Source organism: Rousettus aegyptiacus, unplaced genomic scaffold (genome assembly GCF_014176215.1).
Source record: "Rousettus aegyptiacus isolate mRouAeg1 unplaced genomic scaffold, mRouAeg1.p scaffold_m13_p_2, whole genome shotgun sequence".
Lineage (NCBI taxonomy): Eukaryota > Metazoa > Chordata > Mammalia > Chiroptera > Pteropodidae > Rousettus > Rousettus aegyptiacus.
In genome coordinates, this window is record NW_023416295.1 from 125407817 (window position 1) to 125429574 (window position 21758).

Below are 21758 nucleotides of genomic sequence, written 5' to 3' on the forward strand. Positions count from 1 at the left end.
TTTCGTCAGGTCTATCAGTAAGATGCCTTTATAATTTTCTCATCTCTCCGTTTTATAGCCAGTCTTCTCTCTATCCTTTTGGGGACAGATTTGGGAGGAGGAACAGATAGCTACAAGAATTCTATGTTGCCTACCTTCTTCCAAAATAAAAAATGATTTTACTAAATCTTGCTTGCTGAAAAGAAAATTCTCTGTAACTAGGTTTGGTCTTAGTTTCTAAACTACAGTAGTTTTTAGGCAAAGACCATTTCTCTGGCCTTAATTATTTTACAGGTGAGAAAAAGGCAAAATAAATTTGAAAGTGAACTTTTAATTTAATATGTATGCCCAACTCATTATTCTTCTCTAATAAGACTTTATTTTAGCATCGTAACATATACAGCAGAAAAGAGCTGCTGCTGTGTCTTTAAAAGCTATCCTCAGAGCAGTGTGGAGGGAGGCATGTCACTGAAGTGCTTGAATGAGAGCGAAGAGGTGGGGGTGTGCTCTTGCAGCCTGTGTGTGTGTGTGCGCGCCCGAGCGTGCATGCGCTCACGGGCGCGTGCTCACGGGCGAGCACACGCACGCAAGTGTGACTGTTGGCAGAGCTCTAGGTGACATCCCTCTGAACAGCTGGGCCATGGTCTGCTTCAGAGCTGTTTGTCAGAGCAATTAGCTTGCTGGAGGCGCAGCAGCAAGGATCAGTAACATTTCATTCAAGGTTGAAGGGGCAGGAGGGGAATGTGGATGGGAGGAGGAGGCACAGGTTGCCCAGAAGGAATTTCTTCAGCCAAATTCCGGCAGAACAGATTCTTACAATGAGGTCTCCATTAATAATGTGAGCTCGCTGTTGGTTTAAGTGCAGATCCGTCTGGGGTGAGTTTTGGATAATTTTATTTCTTTATATAAAAGTCCTTGAACTCTGGGGACTGTGTAGGGAAGAGGCTAGAAAGATGGTATCTTTTGTATCTTGGCCAGTTTAACTGTATAATACACACTAGGGAAATTAGAGAATTTTCAAGTGTTAAGTTTTGTGAGGGTTTTGTGGCATTTTTGTTTGTTGTTTATCTTTAAAATGTTTTTTAAATTAGGTTTGCTAGAACTTTTACTATATTCAGATTCTACCTCTTTCATGGCTATTTCAAGTGATGCTTCATTCAGATTTAGCATATGAGAATAGTGGTGATTTCTGTTCTCTTTGGTGATGCTGTTGACGCACATTGCAGGAAGCAGGGAATCCCCTATAAATATCCTCCACTGTGTCATTCCACAGCTATCCACACCTGGCTGGTGAATATGTCTCTCTGTCCTATGTCTTTATGTAACTGTCCCCTAGTCTTTAAATGTGATAAGAATATGTCGCCTGTGCTGTGTCTAGGAAGCTTTTTTGATTATGAACATCTTAGAAGGAATTTGTTCAGTCTTTTTACCAAAACATGCCTTTTGATATGTTGAGGTTGTCATAAGAATTTCCCTGTGGGTTTACTGCTTCTTATTTTGGATTACTTGTTTGTTTCTTATAATTGGCTTGTTTTGTTTGTTGGCCTTGGTTTCTAAAGAGTGCAGAGATGGGATTCCCTCTGTCTCCAGTGACGTAGTGATTTTGTGTGCAGTCTTTTTCTTCTGGGAGGGAGGGGACAGAGAGAAGGAAGAAGAAAAATCCATCAGAAGTGGTATGTTCTCCTATCTATGCTGTGATGCTGGGTGCTTTGAACAGAGCTGAAGCCAAAGCAGGATGTTGTGAATGATAGGGATGGTATTTGTTTCCTTTTAGTATAGCCTGGGGCCAAAGTTAGGATTTCTGAAGCAGAGTACCTAAATTAACCATATGTGTCTTACTGCTAATGAATTTTACCTAATTGTTTTTTCTAAATATGGAATGAAAAGGGCTCATGATCAGGTTTTGAAACCTATCATCCATGAAAAATTCTAGGTTGAATTTTGGAATTTGGAATTTTCTACCTTATTTGCACTGAGCAAGCAGTTTGTACACTCTTTCTCATACCTCAAACATAGGTAGTTATATAAAATTCATTGCCACCCATCATTAAGAGTAAAATTCTATTTTGAATGTATGAGGCTAAAGCAAAGCTTTAGGAAGTAATTGTTAGATATACACCTACGTGTGAACCTAATTTATCTTTCTGGATTAAGTGCTTGGGCTTCTGATTTCTTTTTATGCAACTCCATTTTAATACCATGGATCTCTGGAGGGCTGCCTGCCAAGGTCGGTTTGAAAAATTTAGTAGACTAGCGCCTAGGAAAATTTAAAGTTCCCTTGTCTCTGGATATGTTTTTGATAGCATATGTGGGAAAGTACCTTTAAGAACTACTGGTTTATTTTCTATCCTGATATTCTTTTCTGTTCTGTGCTTTCATTTATTCTAAGTTATATAGGTAAAGTGAAAAGAATAATAGTCTGCTTTTCAGCTTACATTATGCAGTCCTATTTTTTATGATCATTCAATTATATTAATATTTATTACAGCCATAAATATTTCAAACTAACAAAATTCTTATTTGGTGAGAAGGGGTGTGGGGAGATAACTAGGGTAAACCAAGAGAATAACCTATTTAGAAACTTGCTGGAGACTGGAGCTATAAGGGTTAAGGGAAATTCCACTGCATCCATGCATCTCAGTATTGCAGCAAATATGTGGACAGTTTCTTGCTAGCTTTTCAGGAAACCCCTGTGGTGGACAACCCTTGTTAATCGTTGCTGGGAGACTGCTCTGACGTCACTGGGAGCAGTTCCCCGTCTGCAACAAGGACAGGAATAGCCTGTGAGGGGGAAGAAAACTACTGTGAAGTTAAAAGATGAGGGTTTTGTTAACTTGGTTTTCCTTCCATTTGGGAGTGGGTGGTTTAGACCTAAAGTCTTTCTTGAATGTTTCAGTCATTAGCAATGGAAATATTATTAAGAATCCTTTTTATTTCAACTGGAAGTGACTTCTTTTTTAATCTTTGTTTTCTAACCAAGGTTTGAAAGGTCAAGGAAAGAAAAGCCATTGAAAGACATCGGAGACGATTTCAGTTTCTTTTTATTCTTTTTTTCCACTCTTTTGTTTAAAGGAGGAGGAAAATATCAAGAACTGCTTTTGCAAAAGGTGTTTAGCATCATCCTGTTCGGGGTCATTAAAAATATGATATATGTTGGAAGAACTTTCTGGCAGAATTGATGACAACTATTTCTGTGCCCGGAAGTTACTATATGTACTTTTCTCTGATGTTCTCTTCACCTAACCCACCCACACCCACTGCTCTATAGCCTGTTGGGAGCTTTTTTGAAAAGCATAGTGACTAAATGCTTGCTTGGACTCTGATTTAGGCTGCTTGAGTTCAGTTCCCAGCTATGCCAATTGCTGATTCTATGCCCTTGGACAAATTACTTAACCTCTCCATTTCTTCATTTGTTGAATATATGAAATAAAGATAATAACGGTATCCACCTCCTAGGGTCATTGTGAGGATTAAGAGTTAGTACATGTAAAGCCTTTAACATAGTTCTTGGTCATCTTAAAAGCTTATTTAGGATTAGCCATTATGATTAATATTTAGAAATTAAATGAGGATTTACCATTTATATCTTCAGATCACCTGTAATTTTTGAGGAAGCCAGGAGAAACTTTTCAAGCCATGTAAGATAGATAATGGAGTTTTTGAAGTGAATAGAAGTACAATCTAAATATTTAAGCCTAAAATGGACATAGTTGATTATTTTAGGAAGTGTCTTTTCTAATTTTGATACCTATAGGCCAAATTGTGAACCTATTCCCTCAGATTAACAAGGAATTTGTTTTTTATTTTCTACCATTTATTCTGATCTACTTTCAAATCTTAAACACTTACCTTTGTTGTCTACCTCTGAAACTTTATATCCTCTGCTTTTCTTTGTGTGAGTTGATTTGATGTTCTTCCTCTATATATTCATGAGAGTATAAGGTTTATATAAAGTACTGTGTATAAAAATTCCTTAAATTCTAGCTTTAAAAAAATCTAGAATCTTAAATAGATCAAATGTCAGAACACAAACAAATACTAAAATATCCAATATCCCCATACCCTTTTACCTTCTTTTAATTATATATTAAAGACTTATTAGAGTATTGCTCCTCTGTTTTTTGAGGATTCACCTTTTGGATTGCTCTCCAACCTGCCAAGAGAACACTGATAAGATCTAGTAAGGTGTGTAACATTAATAACAAAGAGAATATCTACCTATGTAACTTTTTATCTTTTCCTCCCTATTAATTTTCTTAGGCCAGTTAATCTTAAGGAATACAGGGTACATATCTTCTCTAGTGGAATATATGGGGAAGGAGAATTAACATTATTAAAAAGGGGCATGAGTGGAAGAAAAAGAAAAAGTGAGAAGCACTGCCTAGCTGAATGCCCTTAAAGTCCAGGCAGTGCCATGGGATGTGCTAAATGGACATTATGTGTTGCTGGGGGAACAGTCGAGAAACACTGTAATTAGATAGTGTGACTGTCCTTGCTTCTATTCACTGGAGTGAACTAAGGGGGAATATTTTTAATCTTCAAAACTCCTGAATGTATTTATCTTAGGAGTTGATGAGAAATGTAAATGAAGATTGAGGTACAAAGATCTTCATCACAGCATTATTTTATTATAAAAATAAACAGCTTCTTAAATATTCAGTGATAGGGGAATAGTTAAATTATGGTACATGTTTATTAGATAGCTATTAAAATGACTAGTAAAAGGAATAATGGAAAAATGGTCACAGTTTTATTAGTAGTAAAAATATGATATAAAAATGTTATAATGTAAATTGCATAAAAATTATTGGATATAGAAACATCCAATATGTATATAAATATGGAAACAAAATTTAGAAAACTGTATCTCAAAACATTGCTTTTATTAATAGTTATCTCTGAGTTATAGATTATGAGTGATTTTTTTAAATATATGTTTCCTATAAGTATAAAGAAGGCTATAGTACTTTTCTAATCAGAGAACCAGCCAGGGGCTGCACTGCCAGCCCTGGGCAACTTTGCCCAGGCCCCATCTGACGCCATCTCTAAGATGGCATCTCACTCTCAACCTCTGGAAAGAGACTGTGTTCACCAACTCTCCCTATTAGGAATTCACTGACCATCTTGTAAAGACCCACAGTAGAATTTCTATGCAGGGGACCCAGGCTCCAGATAATTTTATACAAGAGAAATAAAGTGAATTAACTCTTTAAAAGAATAAAAAATTTCTTAATCCTAACTGTAGGATCTGAAAGTAAATTTTCATATGTTACGGCGAAGATATATGTGATGATTTATATGAATTCCTGAGCATAGTGTTTGGAACACAGTAAATGCACAATAAATGATAGCTGTTGCTGCTGTTGTTATTTGAGGATGATAGTCACCTATGATCAGAGCCTGGGGCTTTCATATTGGGAAGCAACATTACTGAGAAAATATACATGTAGCTTCTTGTTCTTCTGAGATCAAGAACTATATTATCCTTTTATATGTACAAGACTGGCACAGAATCTTTTATTTAAAAAAAAAAAAAAAGTTATAGGACCAGAATGAAGTGTTTTGTTTTTCTCTTCTGAAGGTACAAAGAAAACTGGTGTAGAGAGACACCTAGTAGTGATTTTTTTTTTTTCTTTTAGCTTTGATGTAATTTATGACTCCACTACAAGTTGTTTTTACCCCCCTTTTTGGGTTGTTACCTTAAGAATGCTTGGGAAGTTTGAAACAGTGTAACAGAAAAGGTTTTCTCTGTCCTAGGAATTTCTGGTACTTTGTTGCTTCTCATGTTAGTCTGCCCTTGTGGATTGGGTCCCTTGAAACTCATTGCTGACAAAAGAGATGTAGACTTCCATCTACTTTGGACTCGTTTGGAAACTGAGATGTACATGTAATAAACTATATTCAGCATGTGAAAAGCATACTGAAAACAACACATTTGGGTAGCTGGGTAGTAATGTCAGATATTCTTAACATTGAGCTGTTTATTCTTCATGTTCACTATAAATCTTAATATGTGCCTTGTACAATAAATACATATAGTAAATAGCCATAGAATGACTATACTCCCCTCCTTCAACCCCCCTACCCCCCGTCTCTCTTTCAATATGTTACTGAACCAAAGTCCATGCACCCTATGGCTAAAACTCAAAATGTCAGTTTGTCGTAAGGAAAGATTTATTGAGAAGTTGCCTACGAAGAAGGTGGTGCCTCCTGTCCATCTTGCTTGCTGCTGGACTAGGTTAAGGGTTTTCAAGGGGCTAGGGAAGAACAGGTATGCAAGAGTGCTGGTGGGGCAAATTTTAATTGGAGAACTTTGGAACTTAGCCATCAACACTAGATCTTCCTGGACAATGGACCCTTGGCTTCTGAAAAGGTTCCAGTGTTAGGGTTCTGGTGCTCAAGTTCTGGTTATGTCTTGGTCCTTTGGTTCCCTGGAGTGGGGATGGGGGCAAGACTTTAGTTCCGGGTGCAGCCGGAGGCCAAAATTCTCTCCTCTGCGCATGTTTTGGCTGCATGACCCATGGTCCTGGTCTGCTGTCCCTGAATAACAGCTCAGCACCTTGTCAAAAAGAATAAGACCATTTTGAGATGGCTCTGTGGTTACAGTATTATTGACTATATTCCCTATGCTGTACTTTATTATCCCCATGACTATTTTTTAACTGCTAATTTGTACTTCTTAATCGCTTCACCTTTTTTATATAGCCCCCTAATCCCCCCTCCCTGTAGTCTCTTAACACCATAGCCTTTGTTCCTGAGACCATTTCTCTTCTATATTGCACAATAATGAGAATATACTTAATGCCACTGAATCGTACACGTAAAAATGATTAAAATGGTAATTTTTAGGTTCTGTGTATTTTACCACAGTAAAAACAAAAGAAAAACACAACAAGGTGAACCAGAGAAAAATGTATAGTTTCCAAGTGAATTTTAACCCTGACATTTCAGATTTGTTCTACTCCTCAGCATTCACTTATCACCATATACCAGAAGGTAGGGACCAAAGTTGTTTATTGCAGCCAGAGCTACTACATCAATTACTGGTGAAAAGCATGCCAGAAAAGAGGAGTACTGTATAATACATCATGTGGATTTTAGAATGTTAATGAGCGCCATCGGGGAGAAGGATGAGTTTTTTTGGTCTAGTTTCCTCATCTAATATGTAATTATCTTTTTTCTTCGCTTCAAGGAAGTCTGTAGCTGAGGGAGAAGGAATGGAGACATATGATATGTGAAGAACAAATGTATCATTTCCTCATTTGGACATGGCACTGGGAGGGGTGGGAGAGGGGAGTGTAGAGGATAGGCATCATAGAGTTCTGAGGACTATGATTTGAGAATATGGAGAATAAGAGCCTGATATCTGTGAGTTTTCGTGTTCATTTTAACATTTCAAAAAAAATTATGGGAAACAACAAAGGTTAGCAGTCTCAAATTAAAACTTTTAGCTCTTTTTGTATATTGTGGCATGAGAAACTTCAATATTGTGACTTTAGCTGGGCAGCACTCCCCTTTTACTAATCCCTCAATTTGTCTTTGTGTTGATTTTTCATAGTTCAAGGATTTCTAAATTTCTCTACTGAAATTGAAGGAGAAATCTCCATAGTTTTTGGAATCCCTTATTATTTGCATAGATTCATTGTCATTGCTATTGACTTTTTCTCCCACTAGTTCATTTTTAGTATATCATAATGGCAGCATTTCTTATTTGTCTATAGAGACTATTCTTTGACAGTGCAGCAGTTTCTGTGGAAAATGATTTATTTAAAAAAAAAAAAAGGCAAGGGGAATCTCATATTGTAGCTCTTAGTGATAGAGACTGTTGCCATGGAGTTCTGAACCAGATTGGTTGACCCGAGGGCCAATGAGCAGATAGAACATAAGCACATCATCATTTAACCTTGCAAAATTCATTTACTCAGTGATAGATGACATTAATAGCATGACTGTATATATAGACCTGTGAAATATTTCAAGAATGGTATATGATGTTTCTCTCTTTTCTTTCAAATTTACTGTTTAATATAAACACTGTAATAATACGTTATCTTAATGTGATTTGATTGGGAGAAGATAGGGTGGCAAACATCTATCACTTATTTCTGAATCAAGCTGCTGCTGCAGTCAGTTGGGCTTATGCCATGTCTAAGTCAAATTCTGGCCTTCTAAACCAGAGATTTGTCTTTATATCTGAAGTGACTTTGCTTATTTTGATAGCTTTAGAGATGAATCAGGAATTGGGAGCTTTTTCTTACTTGTATTTCCTTCTTTCTCTTCTATTGTGATATGGTAGATCCCTTTCGATGTTACATTTACATGCCATTTGGTCTGGAGTTAGAGGATTAGCAGGGAGTAGCCTTCATGTTTTCCATCTTCACTTCCCTAGTGTGTTCATATTTATTGACATTGGTCTGGGAGATTTCACTCATTCACATCAGTGTTAATTCCTTGTCATAGAAGATCGTGACATGTATCTTTTGTATGTTACTATTTTAGAGACTGAGAATGATTTATTCATACAAAGAAAAGCCCCTCTCTAGATGTTTTAGGTGAAAAAAATCAAGGGTATTATGGTTTTTTAATGTTTTACATCAGGGATACTTGAAAAATAATAGTGGGTCTTATTCTCTTCTCCAATGCTCCTGTGCTTGGCTATTTACAGATTTGAAGGACTGAAAGAGACTCAAGAGGTCCATGAGTTTGTTCCCTTCTTTTGAGCTATTCAAGCCTCTGTGAGTAATGAGATGTGAACTTTTCATTATGCCATCACATTCTGTCTCAGAGGAAAACAAACAAACAAACAAACAAACAAACTACTTCAGATTTATCTATGAAGCAAAGAAGACCAAAAAGTCCATTCAGTATCTGATTAACTTTTTGTGGGGGAGGCCTTAAAGAAGTAGGATAGGAAGTATTCGGCATTTCATAATTTTAGTTATTGTGACCAGAGAAAGACTCACTGAAATGGCATTTGAATAAAGACCTGAAGAGACTGAGTAAGCAAGCCATGCTGTTATCTGAGAGAAGTTCATTCCAGAAAAAAGAACAGTAAAAGCAATCACCCTAAAATGGTTTTAGAGTACAGAGAGCAGTCAGTGTGACTGGAACTACATAAATGAGGGAAATAGTAAGAAATAGGGTCAGAGGGCAAATTAGTGGTCATTTTAAGGTCTCATAGGTCACTTTAAGGACTTTAACTTTTGCTCTGAGATGGGGAGCCATTGGAGGGCTTTGAGCAAAGGCATGCCATGATCTGAAAATGTTTTTACACAGTTACTCTGGCTATTATATTTAAGAAATACTGCAGGGGAGTGAGATTGGAAGCAGAAGACCAGTTAGAAAGCTACTGCAGTCATTCGACCAAGAGAAGTGGCAGCTTAGACCAGGGTGGTAGCTATGGAAATATATGAAGTCGTCAGATTGTGGATATTTTGAAACTAAGTCAACAGGATTTGCTCCTTCATCATTTAGATCATTATTTTACTCTTCTATAAAAAAGTAATGATAATATCTGCTTGTAAGAGATCAATGATAAACATTCTAGATGTGAGGCCTCCTTACAATCTGAGCCATCAAACATTGTGTGTTCTTAAACACCTTACTTTAAAAAACTTATCTACTATATAACATGCTTGCTGCCTTGTATACTCTGGAGACTGAATGTTCTTTATTTTGATTGATGCTGCCCCTAATTCATCCTATAATGATACTCAGCCTTTTCTTTGCAACAGAGGTAGTATTAGAGCACAAGGCTGATGCTCCTATATCCTTCATAAAAATGCTAACTTTCCCTTATTTTACTTCTTCCCTCACACATACATATAAGCTCCAGGGTGTTGGGGCAGGATTCTTTACTTACAGAATTGAGGAATTGTTTTTTATTGTTTTCGTCATTATTGTTATTTTGTATATTTGTGTGTGTTTAATATATATGTACATCAAAACCTTAACAGTATCTTAGACAAGACAAAAGTTATTTTTATCTCACATTTAGGAAATTCAGAGGTAGTCTAATCTGGGCCTGGTCTAGTCAAGGACCCAAGTTCCTTCTATCTGTTGCCCCACTGTCTGTAGTTTTCAATCCTAGTATCCTCTCACAGTCCCATATGGCTGCTGAAGCACCAGCGTTTGCTTCTGTATTCCAGCCAGGTGGAATTAGGAATGAGTAAAGAAGGGCTGCCCACTTCCTTTAAGGATACTTCATAGGAAAAAAAAAAAAGATACTTCATAGAAGTTTTATTACTACTTGTGTTAGTTTCCTAAGACTGCCATAACAAAATACTGTAGACTGGAATAATTCCTAAGGATTTCCAGTTCTTTCATGTCAAATTAGATTGTTTCTGTTCCATTTCTCTGGCCAGTCTCACATTCAGTTTTACATTTTGGAAGATTCTTTTAATGCTAAATTATTGACTTAGGTGTTCTTTTCACCTAATAGCTGGTGCCAATCACCTCTAAAGTCATCCCAATAGGGCAATATAGACGTAGGTGCATGGTATTTAAGTTGGCAATAGAACACATTTTGAAATTCCATGAACAGTAGGTAAATTGTGATTTTTCTTCTTTTCCCCAGAATGTCTTTCTGGATTGAGTAGGAAACAGTTTTACCAGGGCATGGGAAAAAACAGTGTGAACTTTCAAGGTGCTTTCCATCCCTAAGATTCTATGATATTTTCTACATAATAGCATTACAATGAATAATGTTAAGGAAAATGGAAGTAGCAGAGGGAAAAGCCTTACTGCTCCTCTTTGTTTGAAAGAAGAAGAAATTTGATTTGTTCTGTTTCACTAGAGGAAGTAAAATGGGCATTTTGGGCCAAGAATATAGAGAAGCCAATAAAAACTGTAACAAGGCCCAACTAACACTTTCCATTGATCAAAGTATCTGCAGTTCTCATTTCAGGGCAAGTACAACCATAACAGATATTGAACAAAGAAAGAGGGTACATGTTTAGAACAATTTAATCTTGTTTCTCTCTTTACTTTGCCTAAGGTCTTGCTCTGGACATCAGCCAACTCCTGTGGCCTTCCTTATACACACCAGTGAATCCTTTTGCATTTATAAAGCAGAATGATTTTCTCACGCTTCCTTGATTTAGAAAATTGCCACAATTGTTGTTGTTATTTTTATTGGCCTAATGCTAGTGAAACCTACAACAGTTGACTTCCGAAGTTCTTAAAGGACTTGGTAACTGTCACGTGACTATAGCTTTACCCGTTCCATTCTTTTCCCCGTATTCTGCTTTCTTTGTTTGAAGAGAAGGGAGTGTTGAGCCCATATTTCTCATTTAGAGCTCAGTAGGGCCTTCTTTCTTGTCCTCTCAAGAACTTGTTGAGCCATTTACCTCTTCAAGCATGCAGTTATCATATTGTTTTTGTTTTTATCCTTTGCTTGGATATTGTATGGAAAGAACATGGGATTTTGGAATCAAAAAGACTTGGATTTGAATTCTGTCTTCTTATACATATGGTATGCCCTGAGCAATTCACTTAATATTTCTGAATGTTAGTATTTTATTTTTAAAATGGAGATAATATTTACACCTTGAAAAGGTCAAATAAGATACTCTATAAACCAAAAAATTTAAAGACATGAGGAGTGACCCAGATCGAGTAGAAAAATGAGAAAGTTTACAAACCTATTTTTGAACCCCAAAATATGTCTTCTGCTGACACTCATTTTCTGAAGAGAGGCATTAGATCTAGGCACCCTTCCCATCCCACACTTTACTCCACAGAATGCTCCTGAATGTTTACCATAGGTATGATACTTAGAACTTTGACTTTGGGATCAGACACAGCTAGGCTGGAATCCTGCCCTTGACCCTCTTGTATTAACTTGGGGAAAGTTATTTAAGTCCTCTGGGCTTCGGTAAGTGCCCTAACAAAGAGTTTTCATCGGATTAAATAAAGTAGTGTATAGAAACAAAAATCAAAGTCAAAGAAAGAATATAGACCTTAGAATCAGTACCAGAGGTCTGTTTCCTGATTCTGTCCCTTACTAGTGTAACCTTAGGCAAGTTGCTTAACTACTCGTGGTGGATATGAGTTGAAGGACATAAAGAACCAGGTTCATAATCTTGCTCAAAAACATGAGTGATTTTTTCCCTTCCTAACTCCTATTTTAAAGAGTATAAGAATAAGCTTTTCATGTATGAGCACCTAAACAGTTCATTTTAACTGCAATTTTAACTCTGCCCATTTTTCCCCACTGTCTTGACTCCTAAGGGCATTTTTTTCTGTGTGTGTATGTTTAAATAACATTCAATAAAATACACTTTCAGCATTCAATTAATAAGTTTTGACAATTGTAATATACACCCATATAACCCACTTCCCCAAACAAGATAGAATAGTTCCAGCACTCCTGAGGGATTCCTTATGCCTCTTTCCAATCAATATTTTACCCCAAAACCCTAAGCAATCACTTTCTGGTTTAAATAGTTTTGCCTGTTCTTGAATTTCATATAAATGGATTTATATAGTATGTATTTTTTGGAGGGAGATCTGCTTTCTTAACATAATAGTTTTGAAATCAGCTGTTTTTGTGTATGTCAGTATACATCTAGCAGAGTCCCCTCATGTCTTGCTGTTGATTTAGTCACTTGTTTCTACCCAAACCTGTTACAAAAAGGAAACACAGTCACTCACCATGATTGGTCTAGCTAAGTAAGATCCACCTCCTAGGGCTCAGGAATAAGGTCGCCATCTCTGATCATGTGTCTCAGAGGAAGGCAAACACCAGAAGTTCATTCTTTTTTATTGTTGAATAGTATTACATGAAGATACCACAATTTGTTTATCCATTTTCCTGAGCCCCTAGATTTTAAACAATTTTAAAAGATGAGTATCAATTGGGAGTAATTTACTTGTGATATATAAATTAGTAAAAGACTGGAAAGTTTACATAGATTTTGCCACAGGTTAAGTCAGATTTTTTAGCCTCTAGCTATTGTCTTGCTTACATCCTCTCTACTTGACCATGTAATGAAAAAGAGAAAATGAAGCTTCCCTTCTGTTTCTGAATGTCCTGTATAAATACATTCTTATTGGCCCAATGCCTAGAAAGTTGTTTATAGAGTTGATGGAAGGATATATAATCTCACTGTACTCTGGAAGGAACTTACCTTGGCAGTCAAAAATTTTATGGGGAATATGCAGTATTCTCCCTAAAAATTGCCAAATCCTGGTGCCTGGTCATTGTCCTCTCTATCGTGTTATTTCCTTATTCCCTCTCCTTGCCCCCCACTTCTGTGACATTCCTCTGTGTAGCTTTGAGCCTACTCAGTATTCTCAGGAGACATCCTGCCTTAAAATTGTGCTGTTTGCCTGGATGAAATGTACAATGTGCACAAATAGGTTGTAGGGAAGCACACATCCAGGCTCTCCTGGGAGCTTAATGTCTTTGCTTTGTTCTAGTCTTACATTTGAAATAGTCTCGTTCTTCTTCTTTCATCAAAAACTTCCCAAGACTTTAATTTCCTCTCTCTACCAAATAAAGCATGAAGAGTAGAAATTATTTCTCTGCCTTTTAACCCTATTGTAATGGATTTAGTCTCATTTTTTAAGGCTTTTTTTTTTTTAAGTAAACAAATTGTCTTATCCCTTAGTTGCAACTTTTGCTTTTGTTTTGGTCCAGAAAAATTTGTTTCCAGGAATCTGTATACCCCAAGAGTAAGGAGAGCCTTCTGCAGAGGATTGCAGGACTGGAAATGAATAAATAGTTAAGGGTTATTTTGGGGGAGAGTTAAGACTATGTGATATGAAGACCTGGCTTAAGAAGCTGGGAATGTTTAGAGAAGGAAATAGTTGTCTTCTATAAGGAAGCGACATGGAAGCGAGATTAAGCTTGTTCTTCGTTTCTTGCACAGAGAACTAAACTGGGGCCAGTGGGAGGAAATAACAAGGTGAATTTTGCCTCTTTAATTTCCCCGCAAAAAAGGTTTGTATCTGGAAGCGCAGATTTTCCCTTCACTAGAGGTATATAAGCAGGGTCAGGACAACATTTTTTCAGAGTTACTGATGATTCAAGAACCTGATTGTAGAAACTATAGGTTGCAGAAGGATAGAGCTGAATAAAAAATTTTCTCAGTCCTCTTCCAATTAGGAGATTTCATGATTCCTTTGTATCTTTGGTAGACTTCATTTTTTGCCTGATCTGTCCCCTTAGTTAAAGGCGGTATTGCATAAAGGTTAAGAAAGCAAGTACTAGAGCTAAATTTCCTGACCTTGAGTCTTAGTGCTGCTGTGTACCAGTTACCTTAAGCAGATTATTTAACATCTCAGAGTCTATAGGCTACTTATCTATAAAGTAATGATGGTAATAATATGTGATATTAATAATAATAGGTAATAATAATGATGGTATTAATCTCATAGGATTGTTGTAAGATTAAATGAGATACATAAAGCACTTTCAGGTAGTGCGTGGCACAATGTAAGCACTCCATAAAACTTAGCCAATTGTTATTATCATCGCTCTCTCAGTTATTTCCACTTATAAAACTGGGCTTCTCTATCTGGTCCAGCTACTTCCTCTCTTAACATACCCTTTTTGGCTGTCTCAGGATACTTTTGACTACATTCAACTCAAAATAGCTTAAATGATAAGATTTATGACCTTATATATCAAGAATTACAGAGCTAGGGGGATCCAGGTTGACCAGTGTCTATACCACAGCATCAAGGATCCAGGCTCATTCTCTCTGCTTTACCATCCTCCCTGTGTTGGTAGGATGTTGCCATAGTCCAAGTGATGCCAGAGAGCTCAGTGGGGCGAGAGTCCAAGGAAGGCCTTGACCCAGAGCCCCAGTGACCAGGTTCTTATGCTTCAAGAAAGAATTCAAGGACATGACAAACAGCAAGCAGGAAAGCATAGGTTTTATTAAAAAGAGTACACACAAGAAAAGTGTGGGCAAACTCAGAGAGCGGGTCTCCCCAAGCTGTCTGAATTATGGCTTTTGTTTTCTTGGGTGGGGGGGGTGCCTGGAGATGTGATACTTGTAATGCAGGTGATATTATAATGATATTATGATTAGCCAAAGCTGAACAAAGGACAAGGGAAAGACTCTAGAGGCTTATCCTGGAAGGGACAGGGTGAGGGAGGGGGTTGTCCCAAGGCCATCTATCCTGCCTTCCAGTTTTGTCTTCTAGTTTCTCATGCCACCTGGAGGGGAAGGGGCAGTCCAAGGTCATCTATCCTGTCTCCTGGTTTTGGCTGGTTCTCACACCAGTCTCAGCCAGAGTCTCACACTGAGGAGTCAAAACAGGGACTAAGGAACAATTCCAAAGCCGCATCATAGAGCGGAGGGGGAATGTCCCTAGGCTAACTTATGCCGCGTCATGGTCATCATCTGCATACACGACCACCTTCAGCAGAACATAACTACCATTCTTTTCTAGTGGCTTTTTTTTTTTTTCGTAATACTATCAGAAGCCGTTCTTTGAAGCCACCCACCCAGCAAAGTCCTCTCCTGTCTCACTGTTGATGAGTCACTTGTCCCTTCACAAACCAGTCACAAAAAGGAAACAATTACCACTATTGATCTAGCTAATTAAAATTAAGATCCACCTTCCAGGTCCCAGGAATATGTTCACCTTCCCTGATCATGTATCCTTAGAGGAAGACAGACACCAGAAGAACATCAGGGCTAGACTGATGAATGTGGACAAAAGGAGAGATTTGGGTAGGCAGCTAGTATAGAGTGCTACTGTATCTTTTCTTCTCCTTTTTCCTCATAGAAAGAATTCCTTTGTTTCACATAGCTCTTCAAGAGGCCAGTGATCTCAGTAGAGATGCCTGTCAGAATTCTTGAAAATGGATGCTTAATCACTGTTCGTTTTATGGCTGGCTTTAGGAATCTAAAGCTCAAGTTTTCCCATTTCTCAATGAATGAAGGAAACCGTGTAGCTCCTTAAAACTTGAATTGGAATATATGACCCTATTCCACAGGTGGCTGTTTATGAAAGATCTTTTTTTTTCCTTAGCACTGAGAAACAGTGCTTGGACACTGTGAAGTTAGTACAGGTGTCCAGATTGTTGAAGAAGAGCTACCAGGTTCATTCTATTTGAAGAAATGTACCTATTTGATAATTGAGGCCTATCCTGGAAAGAGAAACAACCTGCTGCTTTATATTTTTCCATATTGCCTTCTTTTTTTTCCCGTTTTATTGAGGTAATTGACACACAACTCTGAATAAATTTAAGGTGTACTGCATAATGACTTGACATACATATATTGTGAAATGATTACCACAGTAAGTTTAGTTAACATCCATCTCCCCATATAGTTACAAAAATTTTTTTCCTTATAATGAGAATTTTTAGAATCTACTCTCAGCAACTTTCAAATATACTGTACAGCAATGTTAACTGTAGCCAATGTGCTGTGCGCTGCATCCCCAGGACTTTTTTCTCCCCCCTTTTTAATCCTGCCCCCCCATTTCCACCCCTAACCCACAGATGTTGCTGTCTCCCCTTAAGAACTGGATCTCTGAAGGCAGTGTCTTTTCCCATGTGCTTGCACGTCCCCGGAGCATGGTCCATGGCTCCACCTGGGGTGTGAACCCAGGACTCTCTGACATGTACAGCAAACGTGCTAACCACTGCACTATGGAACCACCTTTTTTTTTTTTTTTAATACTTAAAAAGCAGTTGGGCCATTTATTGGCATTATGAAAGCATTCCTTTAAACAAGGGACAGGACTCTGGACACCAAAGTCTCATCTACTTTATGAAAACTTGAGACTAAACTCTCTCCATCGTCTATATGTAGCTTAATAACAATCAGGAGTAAGAATCTGAGTTAAATAAATTGCACCAAACTGTCCTGCAACAAGATAATAAAGGGAAGTGGGGGCAAAGTTCTTACTTTACTTTCACACTACAGTGTTTCTGGCACAAGATCTAACAATTTCCCAGTGCAGCACAAAACCACTTCCCGTTGTCTCAAGACAGTCATTTAATTATCAATAGTCCATGGACTAATATTTTGTGGAAAATAGAGGTATACTCTTTGGCTCTATGCATGGCCTGCAGCTGAGGAGCCAAGTTCTTATGAACCAACAATTGGCTGACACACTCTTAGGGAGAGCGCCTTCAGCATTAGGTCTCAGCTTCCCCATCTACAAAATGCAGATCCCTATGCAGCTGTGGTGCAAAAGGGGGAGGAGACCAGCTAGGCTTCTAGATTGAAGTCATCGTGCTCTTCATTGTACTCGAGCACGGGCCACTTGATCGTGGATGAGTCATCCCCCATGACCAAGTCCTTCATGCTGCGCATGACAAGGCTGGTTTAGGTGACCACGCCAGGGACCACGCGCATATGGCCCTGCTCCACAAAGGCCATGGTGGCCTGGAGGTGCTGCGCCGTGTGCAGCTTAAAGAGCATGGTGGGCAGGCAGCGGCAGGAAGACGAGGCCATGACGAAGTCGCAGAGCTCGAGTGAACCACGCATGGGCACCAGACCAAGAGCATATATCTTGTCCCCCAGTGCAGCCAAGGCACACATAAGAAACGGGTCACCCTGGGGCAAGTCGCACAGGCACCACGCCAGCTCACGTACAGAATGGCTCAGCTGGTGGCAGCACATGTAGTCCTCCTGCCACTGCAGCAGATAACACCGCAACACACGCAGTTTGTGCAGATTGTGGTCGCTGATTTCCCCGTCCAGGAAGGCCACCTGCCTCAGTAGCTTCTGCTTATGGAATTTAAGCTTCCACACCATGATGATAGCTGCTAGAGCCGCAGGATCCAAGCCTAAGAAAGCCTGGACTTCTTTATCTTATAGCTGGAAGGCTGTACATTTTGACCACCTTTATCCAATTCCCCCACCCCCTACTCCTCAGCTTCTCTTTCTAACAGAGAAATCAGTTTGAGGCTAAAAAAGAAAAATATTGAAGGCCTATCATGTGGTAAAAGAAGTAAACTTAATTTTGTACAACTCTAGGGCAGATTTAGGATCAAGATTGAAGCAATTTATAGCTTGTTATAGGGAGCAACTACAGAACCACAGTTAAGACTATAAGACATAGTGAAATGATTTATCCCAGGAGTTTTCCAGGAGAGGCATGCAGGCCCCTCTCAAGAAGTTACAGAAAGGAGCTCTTCTTGAGAATGGTAGGGGGAAATTGCATGAGTTCATATCTAAGAACTCCTTCGGTTTTCATCATTTTTGATGTTTCTCAGCTGAAAGATATGGAGAAGGCGTGTGCTGAGTTTTACCATATTTCAAACCAGAGAATGGGGGCTTGATTTACCCATGAAAGAGAAGTAAATATAGGTATATATGCAGTTCTTAGGTACAGCCAATGATCTGTAAAGCCCTGTAGGTTTTAACTTTTTATAGAATCCTCTAGATACTGAATCAATTAATTGAAAAATAGAATATCAGCCATTTTTTTTGTAGTCTATTTTTTTCTAGTTTTAAATTCAGCTGTATGTCTATGATTCTATGAATGACTCTGGCCTTTTAAAGGAAATTTATCTAGCTCTATGCAAACTAAGTCTCCAGGCAACTGCTCAAGAGCCACCACAAGGTGAACAAAGCAATAATCTTGCAGACCATCTAATTTATGCCAAGGTGAGGTAACTTGTGCTTCTTAAGAGCCTTCTAGGTCTTAACCTTTAAACTAATTTGAAGGAGGAAAAAAAATGTCTGGTGTGACAATTTTCTTGAAGCATTGCTATCTGGTTGTTTAGTTTGGCCCATTTCAAGGGCCAAAGGGGCTAGACATGACATCTGGGAGGATTTTCAGTCTTATCATTTTATAAGAGGGAAAGTATTCAGCATTGAAATATAGTCATTAACTATGTCAGGAGAAAGCAGTACAAACCATTGTTGGAGCTAAGCATATTTGACCAATGCTTGCTGGAGGGCATGAATATATATGTGTATAGAGCATCAGCTTCTGTGTCTGAGTGTGCACTTAGAGAATTGTGTTGACTTCATTATGGGATTTCCCAGGTAGCAATAGTAAGTGATAAAGAGCCAGCCACCCATGCACTACAGATGCTCTGTATCTTGGGGAGGCACTAAAGTGACTGAACCCAAATAGTGAATAGGAAAACAAAGATTCTCTCTTCCTGGAGGGCAAGATCCAGTCTTACTGAAGGACAGTTGAATACAGAGTTCTCTTCTTGCTTTTTCAGCTTTCTGAAAATAAAGGAATTAGGATTTTATTGTTTGATTTTGCTGCTTTTTGATGGGAAAGATGTTTAAAGTTGGTAACAATGTTGTGGTTTGTAATAGCTGTGGAAGTTCTTTCTGGGGAAAGGAGAGTGGTCCTCTCTGGTATCGAATAGAGCTCTATGATATATTTTTCTTCTTTCTAGAGAGAATCTAGTAGGTTAACTCTTTGAAATGCTCAAGCTGAAAATGTGAGTAAATTTCTGTAGGGAACAAGGGAGGGCAAATAAAGTGCCAAGAGTATTTGTACTACATTGCTTTAGAACTGAATCCTGGTGAATCTCAAAATAATTATTCTGAGTAACATAATCCAGATAATGTATGATAAAAATTCTAGAAAATACAGACTATAAGCTGTAGTGACAGAAAGCAGATCAGTGGTTGGCTGGGGAATGTGGGAAGGAGAAGTAAGGGCTTACAAAGGAGCAGCGGAAATCTTTTGGGGGTGATGTATGTGCTGACTGACTATTTTGATTGTGGTGATGGTTTCACAGATATATGCATGTTTCATAACTCATCAAATTGTGCATTTTAAATATATGCAGTTTATCATTTGTCAGTTTTACCTCAATAAAACTTTAAAAAAAGAAAGAAAGAAATGGATCCAGGGGTAGCATTTTCAAAGGACCCTTTTTCGGGTGACAGGAAAGCTGCTCAAGATTTGTATATGTGTTAAATATGGATACACACATCTAGTTTAATGTATTTGATTTTTTTTAGGAGTCCATAGAGGCTACTGTATTCTATTGAAGAAGATGTCTAACAGTAACACTACTCAAGAGACTCTAGAAATAATGAAAGAATCAGAAAAAAAACTGGTGGAAGAATCTGTAAACAAAAACAAGTTTATTTCTAAGACTCCAAGTAAGGAAGAAATTGAGAAAGAGAGTGAAGATACCAGTTCACGTCAGGAGACACAGGTGAGGACTAGAAGTGCATCATATGTACACTCTTTATACCTGAACAGAAGTGTCATTGTAGGTGGCAGTGGGAATCTATAGGAAGCCAAACACTTATATGAACATTCGTTTTTCCTTAAAACCCCAACTTTAGCTCTCAAGAAATATCTTCTTACCTTTTTGTCTTAGACTCCACCATAAAGTCTAAAGAAGACAGAATGAAATCCCTAATCCATTGAGACCCGAGTTACACTGGTGTTTACTACATTTTGATATTTTTTAACTCAAAAAATAAAATATATACAAATACATATTTAACAAATCATGATATGGCTCATGTAAAAAAAAAAAAACTCTTAAAACTAGAGCTTCCTGGCTTTACATACAGTGTTAAATTCATATCCTGGCTGTGTTAAAGCAGTCAGCATTTTCTGGGTCAGAAATAGTCTCTGAACTTGCCATTCAGTAAATGTGAGTGAAAGGAATTTTACACTTTGGTTGCCATGTTCTTTTCCAACCAAATTCATTCTGTAGTGCAGATATAATGGCAGTAGTTGATGGCCAGCCAAGCTTCCTCCAGATCCCCTCTTTGGTACCAGCCAGCTTAGAACCTCCTCTAGTCTACCTATTCCAGTCTCTTCTTTACTGGTCATTGCTGGTTTTCCTCTGTTACCCAAGCCCAAATTTACATAAATCTTTTCCTTCATGCCCAGGGACGAGACTGGTCTTTATTTATATGCTTAGGAAATAGACTTAACTCTAGTAAAGTAGTTTAAAAAGGAATAGCAACAGCATTTTGGAGGGTCTAGAGACTCGAAGGATAATTCTTCTTGACAACCCAATACACGTAGGCCTTATCTTCTTTAAAGATTAAAACAGCAACAACATAAAGAGATGAATTAAAATCAAACAACTCTCTGAAATATTATGTTCTCTAGCTGCCTGCTTTTCTTTTAACAGTTTGCCAGATCTCTGTTCTGGCTCCTTTTCTTTCCATTATCTTTTACATGTGAGTTGTCATTCCCTGCCCATCCTTCTAGAGTTTGTGGAGACAATCTGCCATTGATCTATCTATCCTTCTAGCCTCCACTGATAACAATAATTAATTTTAAATCCTAAGGACAGATGAGTAATGAATGTTTTGTTATGTGCTGCCATTTTATGTAGAAGGTAATAGTTAAATGAACTTTTGGGTCCAAGTCATTCTATTCTCAGGAGACTATTTTAAGTAATATTCTGAACTCCTGCTGCATGGTACTTCTTGAAGATGGACAGAAAAGAAAGGATGTCTGTAGCTTTTATACTCCTTATGGATGCTCACTTGGTTTTAAAATGTCTTCATCTAAATATACAAATAGTTTGTGTGGGAGGTTGAGAGGGGGGCCTGCCTCCCCTCTGACTCCTTTTGCTACTGGTAGAGCAGGTGGAGCTGCTGCTGCCATCTACTGGAGCTTCTGTTCCTTCTACAAAGTCTTCAGTTTTTTCTACCACCCTTTCTTTGGAAACCCTCTCTTCTCTACCATTTCCCAACAGATCATTGTGTCCCTTCAACAGCACTAAAAATTCTGTTCTTTCTATATTCCTCCTGACCGACACCCCAGAAGTCTCTGTAAGAATCTTAGTGATGTTGTCAAGGGAGTGCCTGTTATGAATTAGAACTGGAAAGTTTGTGAAAAAGGAACTTTCATTA

The 21758-nt window shown here is 38.1% G+C and overlaps 1 protein-coding gene and 1 pseudogene across 17 annotated transcripts in view; one reads left to right on the forward strand and one right to left on the reverse strand.

Annotated features, from left to right (window-relative positions):
* R3HDM2 (R3H domain containing 2) overlaps positions 1–21758 on the forward strand; it is a 128309-nt gene that overhangs the window by 65251 nt on the left and 41300 nt on the right. For 16 of the 17 annotated variants that reach the window (XM_036235797.1, XM_036235801.1, XM_036235786.1 and 13 more), the window contains one exon: positions 19890–20089. In XM_036235797.1, the coding sequence (XP_036091690.1) occupies positions 19925–20089 (165 nt within the window). In that variant the 5' untranslated portion in view covers positions 19890–19924. Of the gene's footprint in view, positions 1–578; positions 856–19889; positions 20090–21758 lie in introns of those variants that run through there. The other variant, XM_036235785.1, reaches the window with a different exon arrangement.
* Positions 17160–17744, reverse strand: LOC118613571 (annotated as a pseudogene).